The sequence below is a fragment of the Delphinapterus leucas genome, chromosome 7 (assembly GCF_059928025.1).
Source record: "Delphinapterus leucas isolate spDelLeu-1000000601 "Yukka" chromosome 7, BTC_Dleu_Yukka2, whole genome shotgun sequence".
In the NCBI taxonomy this organism is placed as follows: Eukaryota; Metazoa; Chordata; class Mammalia; order Artiodactyla; family Monodontidae; genus Delphinapterus; species Delphinapterus leucas.
The window spans coordinates 60,151,340-60,177,275 of NC_143135.1; the positions used below are offsets into that span (position 1 = coordinate 60,151,340).

At 40.3% G+C, this 25,936-nt stretch overlaps 2 protein-coding genes across 9 annotated transcripts in view; one reads left to right on the forward strand and one right to left on the reverse strand.

The window, feature by feature from the left end:
• Positions 1 to 11,417, forward strand: part of ANKRD42 (ankyrin repeat domain 42) — a 104,224-nt gene extending 92,807 nt beyond the window's left edge. The window contains exon 14 of the mRNA XM_022593953.3: positions 1 to 11,417. This exon is cut by the window's left edge and continues 16,179 nt beyond it. The gene's annotated coding sequence lies outside the window, so the exon portion shown is untranslated.
• The window catches only part of CCDC90B (coiled-coil domain containing 90B), a 65,591-nt gene extending 44,110 nt beyond the window's left edge, over positions 1 to 21,481 (reverse strand). For 3 of the 8 annotated variants that reach the window (XM_089915367.1, XM_022593963.3, XM_089915369.1), the window contains exon 1: positions 1 to 20,957. This exon is cut by the window's left edge. Coding sequence is in view for 4 of the 8 variants with exons in the window: in XM_022593959.3 (XP_022449667.1) it covers positions 20,964 to 21,063 (100 nt within the window). In the remaining 4 variants the exon portion in view is untranslated. The other 5 variants (XM_022593959.3, XM_022593961.3, XM_022593960.3 and 2 more) reach the window with 4 other exon arrangements.
• Positions 21,482 to 25,936: the final 4,455 nt, after the last annotated feature.

Sequence of the window (25,936 nt, forward strand, 5' to 3'; positions counted from 1 at the left end):
CCAACCACTAGTGGGCAGGCACTGGTCCCTCCTGCCAAGAAGCCTGCACAGGCCCTTAGACCAGCCTCACACACCAGGAGGCAGACACTAGAAGCAACAAACCTATGATCCTGCAGTGGAGGCCAGACCCTACCCTGGGGCCAGCTGGGTCCTGGCCCTACCCACTAGCAGGCCAATGCAAACTTTGGAACACCCTGGACCCCAGATCCAACAGTGTCAGGAGCTGGCCCCACACCAACAATCTGAAATGAACTCTGGGATCCCTGGGCCCTGCAGCCAGACTCCAGAACCAGCTCTGCCTGACAGTAGTCTGGAACTAACACCAGGATCTGGCTTCACTTGCCAGTGGGTGGGCAACAGCTCAGGAGACTTTGGGACCCTGACTCCACCTACCAGTGAGTGAGCACTAGCCTTGGGACCCCTTAGGATTCTGCGACCATCCATGTCACGACCAGGACCCACTAAATAGCAGCTAGCAGCATCCACACAAGGCAGGCTGTGGCAACCAACTAGATTAGGGGCCAACCAAACCTACCAGACTGCCCACACAGCCCTCTCAGGGGGAACCCCTAGAGCGTATAGCTTGGGTGACAAGAGAGGAGTGCACCGCTGGGATGCACAGGATGCCGCCTACAGAGGGCCATTTCCAAGGTAACTAACCTGCCACATACATAAAAATACAAATAGCAAATCAGACAAAATGAGATAGCAGAGGAATACATGCCTGATGAAGGAACAAGATAAAACCACAGAAGAAGTGACTGATGTGGAAATAGGCAATCTACGCAAGAAAGAGTTCAGGGTAATGATTGTAAAGATAATCAAAGAACTCGGGAGGAGAATGGATAAACAGAGCAAGAAGTTAGAAGTTTTTAATGAAGAGGTAGAAAATACAAAGGACAACCAAGCAGAGATGAAGAATACAATAACTGAAATGAAAATTACACTAGAATGAATTAATAGTAGACTAAATGATTCAGAAGAACAGATCAGTGAGCTAGAAGACAGTGTAAATCACTATAGCTGAACAGAAAAAAGAATGAAAAGAAATGAGGACAGTTTAAGAGACCTCTGGAAAACATCAGCACAATAATATTGCATTATAGGGGTCCCAGAAGGAGAAGACAGAGAGGGCCTGAGAAAATATTTGAAGAGACAGTAGCTGAAAACCTCCCTAACTTGGGAAAGGAAACAGTCATCCAAGTCCAGGAAGTGCAGAGATTCCCATAGAGGATTAACCCAAAGAGGAACACACCAAGACATATTGTAATCATAATGACAAATTTAAAAATAAAGAGAGAATACTAAAAGCAGCAAGGGAAAATCAACAAAAAACATACAAAGAAACTCCCATAAGGCTATCAGCTGATTTTTCAGCAGACCTCTGCAGGCCGGAAGGGAGTGGCACAATATATTTAAAGTGATGAAAGGGGAGAACTTACAACCAAGAATACTCTACCCAGCAAGGCTCTCATTCACACTCGATGGAGAAATCAAAAGCTTTACAGACAAGCAAAAGCTGAAAAAATTGAGTACCACCAAACCAGCTTTACAACAAATGATAAAGGAATTTCTCTAGATGATAAAGACCACCTAGAAGCTAGAAACAAGAAAGCAACTAGAAACAAGAAAATCACAAAATGAAAAAGCTCACCAGTAAAGGCAAACATACAGTAAAGGTAGGAGATCATCCACACACAAAGCCAGTAGGGAGTTTAAAAGACAAAAGTGGTAAAATCATGTTTACCACAACAAGCAGTTAAGGGATACACAAAACAATTAAATGTAAAATATGATATCAAAAACAGTAATTGTGGGGACTTCCCTGGCAGTCTAGCAGTTAAGACTCTGAGCTCCCAATGCAGGGGGCATGGGGTCGATCCCTGGTCAGGGAACTAAGATCCTGCATGCCGTGCAGTGCGGCCAAAAAAAACCAAAACAAATGAAAAAATTCCCAGTAATTGTGAGGGGAAGAGAGTACAAATGAAGGGTATTTAAAATGCATTTGAAATTAAGAGAGCAGCAACTTAAAACAATCATCTATATACATAGACTGCTATACAAAACCCTCATGGTATCTGCCAACCAAAAACTTACAATGGATCTACACACAAGAAAGAAAAAGGGGACTTCCCTAGTGGCACAGTGGTTAAAAATCTGCCGGCCAATGTAGGGGACACAGGTTCCAGCCCTGGTCTGGGAAGATCCCACATGCTGTGGAGCAACTAAACCCATGTGCCACAACTACTGAGCCTGCACTCTAGAGCCCACAAGCCACAACTACTGAAGCCCATGCGCCTAGAGCCTGTGCTCTGCAACAAGAGAAGCCACCACAATGAGAAGCCCACGCACCAACACAAAGAGCAGCCCGCACTAGCCACAACTAGAGAAAGGCCACACACAGCAACGAAGACCCAGTGCAGCCAAAAATAAATAAATTTATTTTTTAAAAAAAGAAAAGAAAAAGGAATCCAAACACAACACTAAATATAGTCATCAAATCACAAGAGAAGTGAACAAAAGAAGGGGGAAATAAAAGACTTACAAAAATCCAGAACAGTTAACAAAATGGCAATAAGAACATATATATAGTTAATTACCTTAAATGTAAATGGACTAAATGCTCCAACCAAAAGACACAGACTGGCTGAATGGATACAAAAACAAGACCCGCACGTATGTTAACTACAAGAGACTCACTTTAGATCTAGAGAAACATACAGACTGAAAGTGATGGAAAAGGTATTCCATGCAAATGGTAATCAAAAGAAAGCCGGAGTAGCAATACTTATATCAGACAAAATAGACTTTAAAAATAATGACTGTCACAAGAGACAAAGAAAGACACTACAAAATGATCAAAGGATCAATCCAAGAGGAAGATATAACAACTGAAAATATATACACACCCAACATAGAAGCACCTCAAAATATAAGACAAATATTAACAGACAAAGGAGAAACTGACAGTAACACAATAATAACAGGGGGACTTTAACTTACATGTTACATCAATGGACAGATCATACAGACAGAAATACAGGCCTTAAATAACACACTGGATGAAATGGGCTTAATTGATATTTATTGAGCATTTCACCTGAAAGAAGTAGAATAAACATCCTTTTCTCATGCACATGGAACATTCTCCAGGATAGATCACATGCTAGGCCACAAAACAAGCCTCGATAAATTAAAAAAATTGAAATCATATCAAGCATTTTTTTCTGACCACAACACTATGAGACTAGAAATCAACTACAAGAAAAAAACTGCAAAACACACAAACACGTCAAGGCTAAACAATACACTACTAAACAACCAATGAGTCACTGAAAAAATCAAAGAGGAAATAAAAAAATACCTGAAAAAAGGAAAATGACAACATGATGATCCAAAACCTATGGATGCAGCAAAAGCAATTCTAAGCGATACAAGTTTACCTCAGGAAACAAGAAAAATCTCAAATAACCTTACGTCGAAAGCAACTAGAGAAAGAATAAACAAAACTCAAAGTTAGTAGGAGGAAAGAAATCATAAAGATCAGAGGAGAAATAAATGAAATAGAGATGAAGAAAATAATAGAAAAGATCAATGAACCGGGTTCTTTGAAAATATAATCAGTATTGATAAACCTTTAGCCAGACTCATCAAGAAAAAAAAGGAGAGGGCCCAAATCAATAAAATCAGAAATGAATTAGAAGAAGTTACAACCAACACCACAGAGATACAAAGGACCATAAGAGACTACTACAGGGAACTATATGCCAATAAAGTGGACAACCTGAAAGAAATGGACAAATTCTTAGAAAGGTGCACACTCCCAAGACAAAACCAGGAATAGAAAATATGAGCAGACCAAGTACCAGTACTGAAAATAATTAATTAAAAAACTCCCAGGCTTCCCTGGTGGCACAGTGGTTGAGAGTCCACCTGCTGATGCAGGGAACACAGGTTCATGCCCCGGTCTGGGAAGATCCCACATGCCGCAGAACAGCTGGGCCTGTGAGCCATGGCCGCTGAGCCTGTGTGTCCGGAGCCTGTGCTCTGCAACGGGAGAGGCCATAGCAGTGAGAAGCCCGTGTACTGCAAAAAAAACAAAAAAAAACTCCCAACAAACAAAAGTCCAGGACCAGATGGCTTTACAGGTGAAATCTACCAAACATTTGGAGAAGAGTTAACACCTACCCTTCTGAAACTATTTCAAAAAACTGCAAAGGAAGGAACACTTCTGACCTCCTTTTATGAGGCCACCATCACCCTGAAACCAAAATCAGACAAAGCTATCACAAAGACAAAAACCACATTCACAGAAAGATAAACAAGATGAAAAGGCAGAAGGCTATGTACCAGATGAAGGAACAAGATAAAACCTCAGAAAAACAACTAAATGAAGTGGAGATAGGCAACCTTCCAGAAAAATAATTCAGAATAATGATGTGAAGATGATCCAGGACCTCGGAAAAAGAATGGAGGCAAAGATCAAGAAGATGCAAGAAATGCTTAACAAAGACCTAGAAGAATTAAAGAACAGAGACGAACAATACAATAACCAAAATGAAAAATACACTAGAAGGAATCAATAGCAGAATAACTGAGGCAGAAGAACAGATAAGTGATCTGGAAGACAGAATGGTGGAATTCACTGCTACAGAAGAGAATAAAGAAAAGAGAATGAAAAGAAATGAAGACAGTCTAAGAGACCTCTGGGACATTAAACGCAACAACATTCACAATATAGGAGTCTCAGAAGGAGAAGAGAGAGAGAAAGGACCCAAGAAAATATTTGAAGAGATTATAGTCGAAAACTTCCTAATGTGGGAAAGGAAATAGCCACCCAAGTGCAGGAAGCACAGAGAGTCCCATACAGGATAAACCCAAGGAGAAACATGCCAAAACACATAGTAATCAAATTGGTAAAAATTAAAGACAAGGAAAAATTATTGAAAGCAGCAAGGGAAAAACGACAAATAAAATACACGAGAACTCCCATGAGGTTAACAGCTGATTTCTCAGCAGAAACTCTACAAGCCAGAAGGGAGTAGCATGATATACTTAAAGTGATGAAAGGGAAAAACCTACAACCAAGATTACTCTACCCAGCAAGGATCTCATTCAGATTCGATGGAGAAATCAAAAGCTTTATAGACAAGCAAAAGCTAAGAGAATTCAGCACCACCAACCAGCTCTACAACAAATACTAAAGGAACTTCTCTAAGTGGGAAACACAAGAGAAGAAAAGGACCTACAAAAACAAACCCAAAACAATAAAGAAAATGGTCATAGGAACATACATATCGATAATTACCTTAAACGTGAATGGATTAAATGCTCCAACCAAAAGAAACAGGCTTGCTTAATGGATACAAAAACAAGACCCATATATATACTGTCTACAAGAGACCCACTTCAGACCTAGAGACATATACAGACTGAAAGTGAGGGGATGGAAAAAGATATTCCATGCAAATGGAAATCAAAAGAAAGCTGGAGTAACAATACTCATATCAGATAAAATAGACTTTAAAATAAAGAATGTTACAAGAGACAAGGAAGGACACGACATAATGATCAAGGGATCAATCCAAGAAGAAGATATAACAATTATAAATATATATGCACCCACATAGGAGCACCTCAATACATAAGGCAACTGCTAACAGCTATAAAAGAGGAAATCGACAGTGACACAATAATAGCGGGGGACTTTAACACCTCACTTACACAAATGGACAGATCATCCAAACAGAAAATTAATAAAGAAACACAAGCTTTAAATGACACAATAGACCAAATAGATTTAATTGATATTTATAGGACATTCCATCCAAAAACAGCAGATTACACTTTCTTCTCAAGCGTGCACGGAACATTCTCCAGGATAGATCACATCTTGGGTCATAAATCAAGCCTCAGTAAATTTAAGAAAATTGAAATCATATCAATCATCTTTTCTGACCACAACTCTATGAGATTAGAAATCAATTACAGGGAAAAAAAACGTAAAAAACACAAACACATGGAGGCTAAACAATACGTTACTAAATAACCAAGCGATCACTGGAGAAATAAAGAGGAAATCAAAAAATACCTAGAGACAAATGACAATGAAAACACGATGATCCAAAACCTATGGAATGCAGCAAAAGCAATTCTAAGAGGGAAGTTTATAGCTATACAAGCCTACCTCAAGAAACAAGAAAAATCTCAAGTAAACAATCTAACCTTACACCTAATGGAACTACAGAAAGAAGAAAAAACAAAACCCAAAGTTAGCAGAAGGAAAGAAATGATAAAGATCAGAGCAGAGATAAATGAAATAAAAACAAAGAAAACAATAGCAAAGAGTAATAAAACTAAAAGCTGGTTCTTTGAGAAGATAAACAAAATTGATAAACCACTGGCCAGACTCATCAAGAAAAAGAGGGAGAGGACTCAAATCAATAAAATTAGAAATGAAAAAGAAGTTACAACAGACATTGCAGAAATACAAAGCATCCTGAGACTACTACAAGAAACTCTATGCCAATAAAATGGACAACCTGGAAGAAATGGACAAATTCTTAGAAAGGTATAACCTCCTAAGACTGAACCAGGAAGAAATAGAAAATATGAACAGACCAATCGCAAGTAATGAAATTGAAACTGTGATTAAAAATCTTCCAACAAACAAAAGTCAGGACCAGATGGCTTCACAGGTGAACTCTATCAAAAATTTAGAGAAGAGCTAACACCCATCCTTCTCAAACTTTTCCAAAAAATTGCGGAGGAAGGAACACTCCCAAACTCATTCTATGAGGCCACCATCACCCTGATACCAAAACCAGGCAAAAATACTATATAAAAAAAGAAAATTACAGACCGATATCATTGATGAATATAGATGCAAAAATCCTCAACAAAATACTAGCAAACAGAATCCAACAACACATTAAAAGGATCATAAACCATGATCAAGTGGGATTTATCCCAGGGATGCAAGGATTCTTCAATATACACAAATCAATGTAATACACCATAAAAACAAATTGAAGAATAAAAACCATATGATCATTTCAATAGATGCAGAAAAAGCTTTTGACAAAATTCAACACCCATTTATGATAAAAACTCTCCAGAAAGTGGGCATAGAGGGAAGCTACTTCAACATAATAAAGGCCATATACGATAAACCCACAGCAAACATCATTCTCAATGGTGAAAAACTGAAAGCATTTCCTCTAAGATCAGGAACAAGACAAGGATGTCCACTCTCACCACTATTATTCAACATAGTTTTGGAATTCCTAGCCACGGCAATCAAAGAAAAAGAAATAAAAGGAATACAAATTGGAAAAGAAGAAGTAAAATTATCACTGTTTGCAGATGACATGATATACTATACATAGAGAATCCTAAAGATTTCACCAGAAAACTACTAGAGCTAATCAATGAATTTGGTAAAGTTGCAGGATACAAAATTAATGCACAGAAATCTCTTGCATTCCTATACACTAATGATGAAAAATCTGGAAGAGAAATTAAGGAAACACTCCCATTTACCATTGCAACAAAAAGAATACAATAACTAGGAATAAACCTACCTAGGGAGACAAAAGACCTGTATGCAGAAAACTATAAGACACTGATGAAAGAAATTAAAGATGATACCAACAGATGGAGAGATATACCCTGTTCTTGGATTGGAAGAATCAATACTGTGAAAATGACTATACTACCCAAAGCAATCTACAGGTTCAATGCAATCCCTATCAATTTACCAATGGCATTTTTTACGGAACTACAACAAAAAATCTTAAAATTTGTATGGAGATTCAAAAGACCCCCAATAGCCAAAGTAGTCTTGAGGGAAAACAACAGAGCTGGAGGAATTAGACTCCCTGACTTCAGACTATACTACAAAGCTACAGTAATCAAGACAATATGGTACTGGCACAAAAACAGAAATATAGATCAATGGAACAGGATAGAAAGCCCAGAGATAAGCCCATGCACTTATGATCAATTAATCTATGACAAAGAAGGCAAGAATATACAATGGAGAAGGGACAGTCTCTTCAGTAAGTGGTGCTGGGAAAACTGGACAGCTACAAGTAAAAGAATTAAATTAGAACATTCTCTAAAACCATACACAAGAATAAACTCAAAATGGATTAAAGACCTAAATGTGAGACCAGATACTATAAAGCTCCTAGAGGAAAACATAGAACACTCTTTGACGTAAATCACAGCGATATCTTTTCAGATCTGTCTCCTAGAGTAATAGAAATAAAAACAAAAATAAACAAATGAGACCTAATTAAACGTAAAAGCTTTTGCACAGCAAAGGCAACCATAAACAAAAACAAAAAGACAAACTATGGAATGGGAGAAAATATTTGCAAAGGATGCAACTGACAAGGGATTAATTTCCAAAATATACAGTTTATACAGCTAAATATCAAAAAATAATACAATCAAAATTTGGGCAGAAGACCTAAATAAATTCTTGGCTTGACAGCTTTCTATCTTTTAGTAATTTATAGATGGTGCCTCAATGTTTTCTCAATTGCATTTTTTTCAAGAAGAAATCTGATGTCAGTCTTATCTTTGTTGCTCTGTATTTAGTATGCCTATTTCATTTTTTTTCCTGGATGTTTTTATTATTTTTTGATCTTTGCTTTAAACAAATTTTATAATGATGTGCCTTGGTTGTTTTCTTCATGTTCCTTGTACTTGAGTGTTTGTTGAGCTTCGTCATTTTATAGTTTCCCTCAAATTTGAAAACTTTCACCCATCATTTCTTCAAAATTTTTTTGCTACCTTCTATTTTTGGGCCTCAAGTTACACATATATTAGGCCAACTGAAGATGTCTCCGAGCTCACTGGAACCTTTTTTCTACCTCGTCCTCCCACATTCTTTTACACTTTGGATAGGTTTTTATTGCTGTATTTTCAAATTTTCCAATCTTCTCTTCTGCAAGACTAATTTTTTTTTCTGAGCTCAGCAGAATTTTATTTACTTTTTAAAAATTTATTCATAGGAAAGGAACATTATTTTGTGACAACATCAAGACTACCAAACTCAGGAACAACCAGATGGAAGAGACACATAGGACAAGTTATATTGCAACGCATATTTGTTGGGAATTCTATCTAATGCAGTTTTCATATAAAACCTAGTTTTGATATCTAAAAACTCAACTTGATAGATTTACCTTTCCTATATCTTCTAAGTTTTTAAACATGTTTATGTCTGATAATTCTTACATCTGTCAGTTCTAGCTTGGTTTCAAATTATTGATTTTTTCTCTTCATTATAGGTTGTGTGTTCCTGATTTTTTCATGCTTGGTGATTTTTGATTGGATGCTAAATAATAAGTTTGTTATCTTGTTTGGTGGTGGATATATTTATAAGTATTCTTGAGCTTCATTCTGGAATGCACTGAAATTACTCAGAAACGGTTTGATTTTTTTAGGTCTGGATTTTAATATACATTATTCAGGCCCAGAGTAGTGGTCAGTCTAGGGTTATTTATCCCCAACTAATGAGGTAAAACCCTTAAATGTATCCTACCCAATGTCCCATGAATCATGAGTTTTTTCCCATCTGGCTGATGGAAACAGACATTGTTCCTGGTCCTGTAGGTGTGTGGGGTACTGTTCTCCTTAAATATATGTAACTATACATATATGTGCGTGTGTGTACATATATGGTATATATATATATATATATATATATGGTGGTTCTTTCTCTAGTCTCAGGCAGTCTTCTCATATGTACACACTGTTCACTACTCCATTAAGTACTCTAAGTGGATCCTTTGCTAATCTCTGAAGTTCTCTCTCTGTGCACATTCTCCTCTTTGGTATCTGTTCTGTGAACTCAAGTCATTTTAGTCTCCCATACTGTCAGTTCCATCTCTTCAACTCTAAGAATGTGCCAGGTATAACAACCAATCATCTTACTTGGCCTGGAACTGAGGGATGGATAGTCCAGGGCAAATCAGACTATATTTGTCACCCTATCACTAGGTTTTCTCTGAGTTCCCCCTCCCTGAACCACAGCCAGAAACTGAAAGTAACAAGCGAGGGTAATAATAGTTTCCTTAGAAGATAAATATGGTGCCTGAAAATCCGTCTTAGAAGGAAGCCAAAAACTAGGTAGCCTTCCTTATACAGATATTTCTTCAGCACTCTCCACAGTACCCAACTCTTAACAAGGATATTTATGCTTCATACCTTTAAAATTAATCAATAAAAATCACTTCATGAGTTGTAAAATAGTTGGATTTGCGATTTTAGCAATAGGTTGGGGATTTCTGTAAATTCATGGGGTCTCAAACAAGATTTATTCTAAATGAGTAACACTGGAAATGGAGATGATAAGGGAAATGTAAACCTGCTGCATAAAAAAAAAAAAAAGTTCATGTAACGTATATCCTGGTTGGACTTCCTAAAGAGAAGCAGAGTAAAACAACCAGGCTAGTTTTTATACCGTGTCCCAAAAGAAGAAATACAAGTCAGATTCTGCTAAAAACAAACAAACAAACAAACGAAACATTCAGGAAGATTAAAAAAAATCTGGTGTCTGGAGAATGGCAAGTTCTATAATACTGCTACAAAGGTAGGAGAGTAGATACAGGGAATAGGGAGAATGGACTAGAAAAATAGACTGGCCCAGACTGTGAAGATCATGGCTTGCAATGCAATGGTATTTAAAGTTTATCCTGTAGGCCAGTGGTTCTCAACCCTATCTGTATAGCAGACTCAACCGTAAGGATTTTGAAGAATAAATATACCTAAACATAACTGTTAGAGTTATTTGTGTAGTAGTTCTGAGGTACAGTCCAAGCCTATAATGCTTTAAAATCTTAACAGGTAGCCCTGATGCACAGTCAGATTTATAAGTCAAAGCAGCCACTATAGGCCAAAGTTCTATGAAAACAATAACGATAATAAATATATTCTTCAACATTTGTACTCTGTACCTTTTTTGGCTCTTCAAAGAATCAAAGTTGAGAAAAAATGTAAAACTGAAGCAAACTATAGAGTCCACACATAGCTGCTGCTCTTCATCCCTCACCTCCCTCACTCTGACAGTGGTCTGCTTTCTTTCCTGAGTAGGAGAACTGCAGAGGCAGCTGGTAATACTTTGTGTAGGCATGTGATTTTTATGTAAATCACATGCAAAGAAACTAAGAATCATTTCTCAGACGGCCCAAGCGAAGAATATTTGTCTCAGGGGAGAGATCAAGATGGCAAAATAGAAGGGCGTGGAGCTCACCTCCTCCCACAAATACATCAAAAATCCATCTACATGTGGAACAATTCTCACAGAATACCCAGTGAACACTGGCAGATCTGATACAATCAAAGCTTCAAGAAAGATCACCATGTAATGCAGTAGGACTAAAGAAAAAAAAAAAAAAAGAATTGGGACAGGACCTATGCCCCTGGGAGGAAGCTGTGAAAGAAAAAAGCTTCTCTCACTCTGGGAACCCCCTTCACTGGCTGGGAGATCAGCTGGAATAGATAGGGCGCTTCAGAGACTTAGGGAATAGTGCAGCAACTGGCTTGCAGCATGCAGAACAGAGACCAGCATAGCCAGTCCTGGCCACCTCACTGCACTCCCCATCCTGAGATGCACATCTGCTAGCACACCTGGGGGCTGGGGGCTGAAACTCAAGCTTCAGCAGACAGACCCGGGGAGAGGACTGATGTTGTCTGAGTAGAGATAGCACAAGGTGGCTGGAGTGTGATCCGGGCTGCAACTGGGAGTGTGTGCAGAACGGAGCCTGGGTCTGCCACAGAAGCCCCACTGTTAATGCATGTGTGAAGGGAGAGGCGATACCCCACCATAGCAGCCTGATTATCAGCATGCTCACAGCTGGTATGGCTCTGACTCTATTAGCTCTGGGAACGTGCAAGTGCCAGTGGCTTGCCCATACCCAGAGGTGGGGCTGAAACCTGAGCCATATCTCCAAGGATGTGAGAGTTTGGCAGATTTATGATGCTGGTGCCTTTGTAAGCTCAGCGCCTGTGGGTCATCCGAGCTGTTTACTGGTGTTCCCATGGCTGGGGCAGGTCTGGCATTAGCATGCACACAGAGGTGGGGCTGGGGTCTGGGCTAATTCTGTGGCTCCCACAGCAGTACTGGTGCCTGTGTGATTGCAATGCAAATGCACTAGGGACCTGTGCTGGTGGCTTTGTGAGCATAGCACCTGAGGGACATTTGGGCTGATTGCTGCATTCCGACAGCTGAGGTGGGGCCAAGCGCAGTGCCAACAACAGTGTACTCTGTGAGCACACACGGGTGACAGGCAACATGACAGAGTGCCAACAACAGTGTACTCTGTGAGCACACACGGGTGACAGGCAACATGACAGAGTGCCAACAACAGTGTACTCTGTGAGCACACACGGATGACAGGCAACATGACAGAGTGCACTTCCTGGTGGACAGCTCCTGTGGAGGCATATTCAGTGGCTCCTTTACCAGAAGAAGTACTCCAGTCCTGCCTACCTTACACCACAGCTCAGACATGGATCTAGGGGCTTCTACTCCAACAACTGGGGTGCAAGCAAACCCTGCCCCTGACAGAGCTGTGACAACCAGACCAAAGGTGAGATGATGCTCAACATCCAGTGCAGGCTCTGGTTACCACAACACCAATCACACCCCCCTATCAAGAGGATAACAACCAGAACACACCGAGGAGATATGTGGCAGGCATCCATACTAAAAACTGTCCTCACAGCAAAAATATTAGACTCATGGAAGCTATGCAGGGACACACCAACATAAAAACAGCCCTTCAAGACCACAGTAGATAACTGTTTCTCCTAAATTCAGTCAGAGAAATATAAGTAAAATTAAGCAGCAGAAGAACCACCCCAAATTAGAGGATCAAGAGAACTAGCTTGAAAGAAGAAACAACGAAACAGACCTGTACAGCCTACTAAACGCTGAGTTCAAAAAGGAGGTAATAAAAATACTTAAGGAATTAAGAATAGCTATTGACAGAAATACAGGTCATTGTCACAAGGAACTAGAAACTATAAAGGGGAGCCAATTAAACTAGAAAACTCATTTGCTGAGATGAAAACCAAACTAAAGGCAATAAACAGGAAATTAATAATGAGAAGAATAAAGAAGTGATCTGGAAGGCAGAGTAATGGAAATCACCCAATCAGAACAGCAGACAGAAAGACAAATGAAAAAAAAAGATGAAAGCAACATAAAAGACCTATGGGATAATATAAAGTGTGCCAATCTATGCGTAATAGGGATCCCAGAAGGAGAAGAAACAGAAAAGGGGATTGAAAATGTATTTGAAAAAATTATGGTTGAAAACTTCCCAAGCCTAAAGAAGGAAACAGATATCCAGGTACAGGAAACAAGAGGGTCCCAAACAAGATAAACCAAAACAGACCTACACCAAGATATTTTATAGTTAAAATGGCAAAAGTTAAAAAGAGAGGATTCTAAAGGCAGCAAGAGAAAAATAAAGAATTAGTTACAAGGGAACCCCCATAAGGCTATCAGCTGATTTCTCTACAGAAACGTTACAGGCCTGGAGTGGCAAGATATATTCAAAGTAAGGGAAAACCCTGCAACCTAGGATACTCTACCCAGCAATATTACCATTTAGAATAGAAGGAGAGATAAAAAATTTCTCAGACAAGCAGAAACTAAAAGAATACAGTAATACTAGACTTATCCTAAAAGAAATATTGAAAAGTGTTCTCTAAATAGAGAAGCAAGAATCTATAGGAAAGAGAAAATCACAATAGGAAAGTAAATCACTTAAATAAACCACTACAGAGATTAAGAAAAAAATTTTATGAAAGCAATTATAACTACAATGCACAGAAAAGGATAAACATGAAGATGTAAAATAGGACATCAAAATCACAAAATGTGGTCAAAGGGAGTATGAAAATGTTGATCTTTTAGACTGCGTTTGAGCTTATATAACTACCAGTCTAAAGCAAGTAGACATAGTAATGGGTTAACATATTTGGAAACCAGGTGACCACAAATCAAAAACATACAATAAATTCACAGACACCAAAAAGAAAGGTACTCAAGCATAATACAAAAGAAAACCATCAAGCCACAAAAAGAAATACAAAAAGCAAAAGAAACAAAGAAAAAATACAAAATGAACTGGAAAACAAGGTTTAAAATGGCAATAAATAAAAATATTTATTTATTCAATAATTACCTTAAATGTCAATGAACTAAATGCTCCAACCACGAGTGGCAGACTGGGTAATAAAAGAAGAACCTACATTATGCTGCCTACAAGAAACCCACTTTAGGGCAAAGACACACATAGACTGAAAGTGACAATATAGACTGTAAAACAAAGCCCATAAAGGAAAATAAAGAAGGACACTGTATAATGATAAAAGGATCAACACAGAAAAGGATATTACACTCGTTAACATATACACACTCAATATAGGAGCACCTAAATACATAAAACAAATACTAACAGTCATAAAGGGAGAAACTGATGGAAATACAATAATAGTGGGAGACTTTAACACTGCACTGACATCAATGGACAGATCACCCAGACAGAAGATTGGTGAGGCAACAGAGATCCTAAAGGACACAATAGAACAATTAGACTTAACTGATATCTTTAGGACATTACATCAAAAAAAACCCCAGAATACACATTCTTTTCAAGCACACATGGAATATACTCTAGGACAGACAATATACTAGGACACGAAACAAACCTCCAAAAATTTAAGAGGATAGAAATTATTTCAAGCATCTTTTTCGACTACAATGGCAAGAAATTAGAAATCAACCACAGAAAAAGAAACATTACATGGTGGGTAAACAATGTGCTACTAAAAAACCAATGGGTCAATGACAAAATCAAAGAGGAAATTTTAAAACACCTTGAGACAAATGACAATGAAAACACAACCATAAAAAATCCATAGATACAGCAAAAGCAGTTCTAACAGGGAAGTTAATAGCAATACAGGCCTTCCTCAAAAAAAACAAGAAAAATCTCAAATAATCTAACCTACCAGCTAAAAGAATTAGAAAAAGAACAAAACTTGAAGTCAGCAGAGGAAGCAAATAATAAAGATTAGAGAGAAAATAAGGAGTTCCCTGGTGGTGCAGTGGTTAGGACTTGGCACTTTCACTGCCTTGGCCTGGGTTCAATCTCTGGTCGGGGAACTAAGATCCCGCAAGTCACAGCATGGCCAAAATAAATAAGTAAACAAAATAAAGAATTAATTTAAAAAAAAAGGGATTCCCTGTTGATCCAGTGGTTAGGACTCTGTGCTTTCACTGCCAAGGGCCTGGGTTTGATCCCCGGTTGGGGAACTAAGATCCCACAAGCCATGCGGCATGGTGCAAAAAAAAAAAGAGGGAGAAAGAGAGAGAAAATAAAACAGATTAAAAGAAAGTAAGGGGCTTCCCTGGTGGCGCAGTGGTTGACAGTCCGCCTGCTGATGCAGGGGACACGGGTTCGTGCCCCAGTCCAGGAAGGTCCCACATGCCGCAGAGCGGCTGGGCCCATGAGCCATGGCCGCTGAGCCTGCGCTCCGCAACGGGAGAGGCCACAACGGTGGGAGGCCCGCGTACTGCAAAAAACAAACAAACAAACGAATAAAAGAAAGTAGGAAAAAAAATCAATAAAACCAAGAGCTGGGGAAATCCCTGATGGTCCAATGGTTAGGGCTCCGCGCTTCCACTGCAGAGGGCAAGGGTTCAATCCCTGGTCGGGGAACTAAGATCTTGCAAGCTGCATGGTGTGGCCAAAACAAAACAAAAAGAATAATCTTAAAAACAAACAAACAAAAAACCAAGAGCTGGTTTTTTGAAAGGATAAACAATATCTATAAATCTGGCCAGGCTCACCAAGAAGAAAAGGGAGAGGACCCAGATAAACAAAATAAGAAATGAAAGAGGAGAAATAACAACTGAAACTGCAGAAATACAAAAAACTGTAAGAGAATACTATGAATAATTATATGCCAATAAATTCATCAACCTAGAAGAAATGGACAAGTTTCTAGAAACATAGAGCCCACCAAAACTGAATCAAGAAGAGAGAATACGAACAAACCAATTGCTAGAAGTGAATTAGAATGTATAATTTAAAAACTCCCTGCAAACAAAAGTCCTGGACTGGGATGGCTTCACTGGAGAATTCTACCAAACATACAAAGAAGAACTTATACTGATCCTTCTCAAACTCTTCCAAAAGACTGAAGAGGAGGGAACACTTCCAAAGTCATCCTCTGAAGCCACCATCACCCTGATACCAAAACAACACAAAGACACTACCAAAAAAGAAAATTATAGGCCAAATATCTTTGATGAATATAGATGAAAAAATTCTCAACAAAATAACAGCAAACCAAATCCAACAACACATAAAAAGGATCATACACCACGATCAAGTTGGATTCATCCCAGGATCATAAAGATGGTTCAACATATGCATATTAATCAATGTGATAAACCACACCAACAAAAGAAAATACAAAAAAAACCACATGATTGTCTCAACAGATGCAGAAAATGCACTTGATAAAATTCAACATCCATTCATGATAGAAACTCTTGCCACAGTGGCTATAAAGGGAACATATCTCAACATAATAAAAGCTATTTATGACAATCCCACAACCGACATAACTCAATGGTGAAAAGCTAAAAGCCTTCCTGCTAAAATCTGGAATAAGACAAGGATGCCCACTCTCACCACTTCTATTCAACATAGTATTAGAAGTCCCAGCCACAGCAATCAGACAAGAAAAAGAAAAGGTATCCAAATTAGAAGAGATAAAGTTGTCATTATATGCAAATGACATGACACTATATACATAAAACCCTAAAGACTCCACACAATAACTACCAGAACTGATAAACGAATTCAGCAAGGTAGCAGGATACAAGATTAATGTACAGAAATTGGTTGCACTTCTTTACACTAAAAATGAAATATCAGAAAGGGAAAGTAAGACAACAATCCCTTTTAAAACTGCATCAAAACAAAACAAAACAAAACAAAAACTTAGGAATAAACCTGACCAAGGAGGTGAAACACTTATATGCTGAGAACTATAAAACACTGATAAAGGAAACTGAAGGTGATTCAAAGAAATGGAAAGATATCCCATGCTCTTGGATCGGAAGAATTAATATTGTTAAAATGGCCATACTACCTAAAGCAATGTACAGATTTAATGCGATCCCTATCAAATTACCCATGACATTTTTCAAAGAACTAGAACAAACAATCCTAAAATTTATATGGAACCACAAAAAAAACACACCCACAACTGCCAAAGTAATCCTGAGGAAAAAGAACAAAGCTGGAGGCATAACCCTCCAAGACTTCAGACAATACTATAAAGCTTACAGTAATCCTAACAGCATGGTATTGCACAAAAAGAGACATATAGATCAATGGAACAGAACAGAGAGCCCAGAAATAAACCCACACACCTATGATGAATTAATCTTTGACAACTGAGGCAAGAATACACAAAGGAGAAAAGACAGTCTCTTTAGCAAGTGGTGCTGGGAAAGCTGGACAGCTGCAAGTAAATCAATGAAGTTAGGACACTCCCAGGACTTCCCTGGTGGTCCAGTGGTTAAGACTCTGTGTTTCCACTGCAGGGGGCATGGGTTCCATCCCTGGTTGGGGAACTAAGGACCCTGCATGTCGTGTGTCGCAACCAAAAAAAAAAAACCCCCCAAAACAAAAAAACCCCACTCCCTCACACCATACACAAAAATAAACTCAAAATGGCTTAAAGACTTAAATGTAAGACGTGACACAATAAAACTCCTAGAAGAGAACATAGACAAAACATTCTCTGCCATAAATCATATCAATGTTTTCTTTGGTCAGTCTCCCAAGGCAATAGAAGTAAAAGCAAAAATAAACAAGCGTGACCTAAATTAAACTTAAAAGCTTCAGCACAGCAAAGGAAACCATAAACAAAACGAAGACCACCCTTAGAATGGGAGAAAATATTTGCAAACGAAGTGACTGACAAGGGATTAATCTCCAAAATATACAAATAGCTCATGCAGCTCAATATCAAAAAACAAACAATCCAATCAAAACATGGGTGGAAGATCTAAATAGACATTTCTCCAAAGAAGACGTACAGATGGCCAAAAGCCCATGAAAAGATGCTCAACATCACTAATTATTAGAGAAATGCAAATCAAAACTACAATGAGGTATCACCTCACACCGGTCAGAATGGCCATCATGAAAAAATCTATACACAATAAATGCTGGAGAGGGTGTGGAGAGAAGGGAACCTTCCTACACTGTTGGTGGGACTATCAATTGGTACAGCCACTGTGGAGAACAGTATGAAGGTTCCTTAAAAAAAATAAAAACAAGGCTTCCCAGGTGGCGCAGTGGTTGAGAGTCTGCCTGCCGATGCAGGGGACACGGGTTCGTGCCCTGGTCTGAGAAGATCCCACATGCCGTGGAGTGGCTGGGCCCGTGAGCCATGGCCACTGAGCCTGTGCGTCTGGAGCCTGTGCTCCGCAACGGGAGAGGCCACAATAGTCAGAGGCCCGTGTACTACAAAAAATAAATAAATAAATAAAATAAAATAAAAACAGAGCTACCACATCATCCATCAATCCTACTCCTCAGCATATATCCAGAGAAAGCCATAATTTGAAAAGACACATGCACCCCAATGTTCACTGTGGCACTATTTACAATAGCCAGGACATGGAAGCAACATAAATGTCCACTGATGGATGAATGGATAAAGAAGATGTGGTACAACGGAATATTACTCAGCCATAAAAAAGAACGAAATAATGCTGTTTGCAGCAACATGGATGGACCTAGAGACTATCATACTAAATGAAGTCAGAGAGAGAATGACAAATATCATATGATATCACTTACATGTGGCATCTAATATAATACAAATGAACTTATTTACAAAACAGAAACAAGCTCACAGACATAGAAAACAAACTTATGGTTACCAAAGGGGAAAGGGTGGGAGGAGGGATAAATTAGGGGTTTGGGTTTAGCAAACTAAACCCAAACCAGATACAAACTACTACAAACCAGATACAAACTACTATATATATATCAATAAAATAGATTAAAAAAACAAGGTCCTACTATATAGCACAGGGAACTATATTTAATATCTTGTAATAAAGTATAATGGATATACTCAATATCTTGTAATAACCTATAATGGAAGATAATGTAAAAAAAGAATATACATATGTATAACTGAATCACTCTCCTATACATTTGGAACTAACACAACATTGTAAATCAACTATATTTCAATAAAAACTTTTTAAAAAAAAAAAAAAAGTATGGAAAAGAATCTGAAAAATATATATATGTGTGTGTGTGTATATATATATAACTGAGTCACTGCTGAAACTAACACAACATTGTAAATCAACTATACTTAAATAAAGAATTTTTAAAATTTACTGCTAACTTCAGAGGTGCAACACTTCAGTGACGTGGGTGATTATTAATATATATTTTTACATGCTGGTCTGTAGACGTATGCTTTGCTAGATGCATGAGAATTATCCGGATTAATATATTAAATAATAAACTAACAGAGAGATCTATGGGGTCCACCTCTCCAGACTGACTCAGTAGTTCTGCGGGAGGGCCAAAAACTCTGTGTTTTTTAAAGCACCCCCAGTGTTTTTGATGTTCTGCTAAGTTTGGGAAGTAGTAATGAACTAGGAATCCAGCACTATTGGTCACAAAACTTAGACAAACCTTCCTGTGCCTTCCTTTATCTTTAAATAGGGAATGGGACTAGATGATAGTTAACTAAGACCCTTCCCTTGGTCAGAGGTCAAGGTTTTCAAATTCCTTGATTACTGACATTATGAGGCAAGCTTAAACTACTTGTACCCAGTAAACATTCAATAAATATTTGTTTAATGAAGAGGGACACAAATCGTATTAGCTCTAAAAGTTTACAAAGGATTGAGGCTGCGGCGATTTTCCAGGGTTCAAAAAAATGCTACGTCCATTTTGTAAAGCCCATCATGATGTGCGTGTATACTAAACACCTAAATATGTACAAATACCTTGCCAAGGACCCTGGGAACTAAACAGCGGTCTTATAGATGGGGGATCTACAACTGCAGTCTTGCTTGGGTGAGTAAAACGAAACAATGAGCAAAACAGCACAAAGTAGTGGTACTGGGCGGCTCAGTTCACCCGGCACTGAAGATTTAAGGTGAATAGACAATAGTTATTACGAAGTGCCTACTCTGCGGACAACCTTAAAGAGTTTTAAAATTAGGGGAAAGAAGATTCTGGAAACGTCTCTCAAAGTCAGACGTCCAGGACACACTGCTAACAGCTGCGCCTCCCAGTCAACCCTTGTAGTTACGGCATTCCCGTTTTCTTTTCCTTCCTTTTTTTTTTTTTTGAAAGGCTACTAGGTGATTACAGAGTACTGAAAATCAGCGAAAATAAAGCGGACCTGACCTGAAATGTACGCTGTAGCTTACCAGAGACCTGGGTTCGAGGACTGCACCTAAGCAACACAGTCTAAGTCTGAACAGGCCGCGAAAAATATACGGCCTCTCCGAACACATATTACCTTACGGTTGCTCCCGACACACCCACGAGAGGGCGGGGATTATCAGCCCCATTTGATAATAATAAGGAGAAGGGTTCAGAAAGACGCCTGGCGGGGCTCTAGTGGCGGAGCCAGGCGGGAAGCCAGACCTTCAGAGGCAAGCCCTCCGAAGAGGAAGGCGGTCCTCTTCTCCGTCCTCGACCCTCCCGCCTCAATCCCTCGGGGCGAGGCCCGGAAGCAGGGTCGCCAGGACCCGGAGTGGGCTGGAAGGCGTGGCACCCTCGCCTCACGCTCGCCCGAGCATGCACGAACCACGGGCACCGTCTTTCTACAGAGCACGCAGGCATCGGTGATGCGATGCCTTTTCTCACCTCTCCTCAGGGCCGAGGAAAAACGCCCGCGGGGAGTTGAAACCCGGCGGGCCCCGCTGCCTTCAGAACGCAGTAGCCGCCCAAACCAGCGACCCCACATGTCTTCGGCTTTCCAGCTGGCGGGGGAGGGCGAAAGGCTGGATAAATCGCGCTCAGGCTTTTGGGTAAGGTAGTTTTGGTACCGCGAGGATGCTGGGAAGTGTAGTTTTCGGCCTGTCACACGAGCGTCTCTCGGCGCAGGCTCACACCGCTGTCCCGCAAAGCTGGGCCTCCTCACAGACGGACCCACAGTTCCCTAGCATGGTTCAGAGCGGCTCCGCTTTTCCCACCGCCCCTCCCTAACCCGTGCACGCTGTTACCGCCCTAAGAAAGCAGAATCTTGTTTGAGAACCTTCCGGCTCCCGTTTCCAGGCAATGAGATGTACAGCTCAACAGCCAACTCCCACCGAAGAGCCAATGCCCATTTCCACTTTGGCTCAGTGGGAGACAGAGTCACGTCTAGCCCCACGGCAACCTGGGAAGTGCAGTCCTCGGCCGCTGAGCATCCCGGGGGATCGCGCAGAGACCTTCTGGGAAGTGTAGTCCCGCGGGCCCCTCATGCTTGCTGCTTCATATCCTGCTGCTTCGCCCTCTAGTGCACAGGAGGACGAAATGTATTTGGTTTAGTCGCTTTCTTCAGGGAAGCTGAATTCCTTCATTTCTACGGTAGACAAGATTTTAAATCTTTATCCCTCTCAGACCTCAGTACTCCAGACTTTTCCCCACATGGTAAAATGTTGAAAATAACAACACACAGTAGTTGTGGGGTTCAAATGTGCCGATATATTCTGTGTAAATTCTAAAATGGTAAACAATTGTTAGGTTTTAGTGGCTTAATTATCCTTACAAGGATGTAAAACAGTTACCACTGGGTTGGCCAATCTATGAGTTTGTTTTTAAAGCTTTGTGAGCGTCAGCTTCTTGACAAGCACTATTCTAAGCACTGAGGCACATTAAAAGAACGCTTGATTCCTGCCAGGGCTTTAACAGAAAAATAAATGGAGAGGAAACATAAATGCCTTAAAAAAAAAAAAAAGTTTATATAAAAACTTTGGGTTTTTCTAGCTCAGGGTTCCTCTCTGTAATGCAATCCACTGCACACTCAGGCACACACCTGGGCCTATCTGCATCACAACATGGGACTCAGGGGAAGGGGAACTGATGCAAATATGCTGATGATCAGGCAGCTTGCTGTGCTGAAATTACATCCTTTGTCTCTGGCCCAGGAGCCTCATGTCTTCTGCCAACATCCAGGCAACTGTGGCAGGCTAACTTGTTGTCTTGCAAATAGGTAAGATCTTAGACCCTTCACAGTTCTTAACAATCGTTGCCCTTCATTGGACTTTAAAACATTTTTCATTCTTTTAATTTCACTCACAGAAATATCTGTATGCCAGCTAGTTAGTTTAAGGCTAGATGTGTGAGGAATGTAAAGAAACATAACTCAGTCCAACAACTATTTGGGTCCTACTATATGCAAAGACTTCTGCTCTCCCAGAACCTGTAATATAACTGGGAGAATAGAACAAGTGTGCTAATAGCTTCCACACAAGGCAGTAATGGATTGGTGTCATTTAAATGTTACAGAAAAAAAAATCCTTTGGTTCAGTTGAGGATGATACTTTTCAGTTATGGTTAGCAAGAGAAGGTAAGATTTGAGGGTTTTTTAAGGGTTTTCGTGGGCAGAGATTGTAGGGACAAGGTCTAGGAGAGAGGATTGGAGTAAACAAAGACATTTAATTCATTAATTAATTAAATTAATCTCCATGCTCCTTCCCACTTTGGGGCCTCTGTGCATGGTGTTCTCTCAAGTTGGAGCCCTTTCTCTTCCTCTTTACCTGGTTCATTCCTTCCTATCCTTCAGATCTTAGTTTAACTCACACCCGTTTGGGGGGGGGTCCCTCCTCTCCCCACATGTAGATTTCGTCTATTTGTTATGGACTCCTGTAGCAACCCAACTTTCCCATGTCACGACACTTCTTACTTGTATCCTGCATGATGGTAGAGGCACGTCTGTCACTGTTTTCACCAACACCAAGCATAAAGCCTGGCCCATAATGAGCCTTTGGTAAACACGTGTTGAATGAATGAATAAACGTTCAAAATATAATCATAGTTTGGTGAGAAGACCCGACTGATTGGGGCATAGGAGTTATTTGGAAGATTGGGTGGAATCTGGGGAGATAAAACTGAAAAAAGAAGAAGAAAAAAGGACTAAATAATTTGGGTAGAATTTTGAGTAGACTCTCGGGAGATTTCAAAAGTTTTTGAGCCCAAACAGATAAAAGCGAGTGTGAGCACCTTTCCAGAAAACACTATGTGCCATTCACTAGTGCAGGCTGAAGAATCTTTGCTACTCCCAATGTCTGATGAGGGGACCTGGCCATGAGACATGTTCCCTCTTGAAAGCAACCTAGTTAATCCATACCTCAGAGGCCAGCCAATAGGGTAGCAGGAAAGTGGGTCCTGAAGTTTTCACTGTGAAGGACCACTTTTATTATGTTTTTACCCTTATGAGTCCCCAATTTAAACATATCTTGTACTTTTTACCCACCACATATGTAAAATCATTACTTATTTTCCTATTTGCAATTAATTCAAGGCATAGGTAACTACCACTTAGCAAGTGGGAGAGAAGCAGTGACGATCCAACACCAAGCTGATTAATTCCAGCTGAAGGAAAAGGTACTTGCCAATTTCTTTGGTGGTTTCCAGTTTCATCTCCAGCTACAGTACGATTTCCTTAGGCATTTTGAAATGCCAGGACCCTCTCGAGGACCCCAATACTCTTTCCTCTGATGCCCAGAGGTCTGGGGACCCAGGTTGGACATAACTGCATGAGATAGCCAGATGTCCTCCAGCTCTGTGAATGTAGCTCTGGTGACTTCAAGGAGAGTGGATGCAGCCTGGGCCACTCACATCGGTCAGTTATTTTCTCTTAGAATAGGTGATATGAAGGAATCCCAGTGTATTTTTTAAGGCAGGTGAGTGAGGCATTGAGAGAGAGACCGTTGGGACCCAATGGACTCCATTTCCTTCCTTAGCTTACTTGAAGTTTTTGACACTAGAGGGCGTATGTGGACTGAACCGAAGACAATCCTTTGCCCTATTTCTGCAACGAATTTTACAGTTTTTCTGTAATCTTTGAGTCAGAGGGGCTCATTGTCACAAAAGCTTTGTGTTATTTTATATTAACATCACATTTTTCATGTCTTGAAAGGGACCACCAACCCCTGTCCGCCACAAATATGGGGAGACATTTTTCCTGATTGTATTAGGGGCCCGGCAATGACAACCCATTACAAGTTTGCTAGTTACAAGGAATCAAAGGAAAGAATGATTGAAAGAAAAGAAAAAGAAAAAAAAACTGTTAAAACATTATATACCTTGCAATGTTACACTGTATTTGATAGTGTCTCTCATTGAGTTTTCATTTATTCCTTCAACTAATCCTTGAGCAGTATTTATGGTGCCAGGCACGGTGCTAAGCCATGAGAATCCGGACATAAGACACAGTCTTGCCCTCTGTAGAAGATACCCAGTCATCTCTGGGTCTTCCACAGGAAAACATCCATCCCCTTTCACAAAGAATTCCCCATCCACTTCAAAAAGAAATGGGTCTTCCCTCAAAAGGTTAAACATAGAATTATCATATGACCCTGCAATCCCACTCCTAGATGTCTATCCAAAGAATTAAAGCAGACACTCAAGTAAGTACATGTACACACATGTTAATAGCAGCACTAGTCATATTAATCAAAAGGTAGAAACAGCCTAAATGTGTCTATCAAAGGATGATGGGGTGTATGTTTTCCTGTGGAAGAACCGGAGGACCGGAGGTGACAAAGGTATCCTCTACAGATTAAGAGAATATGTGTAGGTTGGATATGAGAGAATTTGAAATGCAGAAACAGCAACACTCCAAACTGTTATGGGCAGGAGGGAACGTTTGTAAGACATGAGAAGTAGCCTGGGGTAGAGGACCTCTAGGTGGTGAGAGACCCCTGAAGATGGCACTTCATTTGGAGGTGGTGCCCTTCCCTTGAAAGGCTGAGGGATACACATGTAACACTGCTCAGCTGCAAGCAGCTGCAGAAAGGCAAGCAGGATTGCGAGCCTCTTTAAGTTGGAGCATTTTGTAGATATTTGCATTTATATATTAGGAATAATGGCCACTAGAACCATAAAAATATTGGTTTCATGATTCTATCAGCACTTAAGGCATGAACTTGGAACTACAGAAAGGGAGACGTGATAGACATTCAAGATGGTGGAAGAGTAAGACACGGAGATCACCTTCCTCCCCACAAATACATCAAAAATACATCTACATGTGGAACAACTCCTACAGAACACCTACTGAACTCTGGCAGAAGACCTCAGACTTCCCAAAAGGCGAGAAACTCCCCCACGTACCCGGGTAGGGCAAAAGAAAAAAGAAAAAACAGAGACAAAAGAATAGGGACAGGACCTGCATCTCTGTCCTGGGAGGGAGGGAGGGAGGGAGCTGTGAAGGAGGAAAGGTTTCCACACGTGAGGAAGCCCCTTCACTGGTGGAGACGGGGGTATGGGTGGGAGGAAGCTGCGGAGTCACGGAGGAAACCGCAGCAACAGGGGTGAGGAGGGCAAAGTGGAGAGATTCCCGCACAGAGGATCGATGCTGGCCAGCACTCACCAGCCCGAGAGGCTTGTCTGCTCACCCGCCGGGGCGGGCAGGGGCTGGGAGCTGAGGCTCCGGCTTCGGAGGTCGGACCCCAGGGAGAGGACTGGGGTTGGCGGCGTGAACACAGCCTGAAGGGGGCTAGTGCACCACAGCTAGCCGGGAGGGAGTCCGGGAGAAAGTCTGGAACTGCCTAAGAGGCAAGAGACCATTGTTTCGGGGTACGCGAGGAGAGGGGATTCAGAGCACCACCTAAACAAGCTCCAGAGACAGG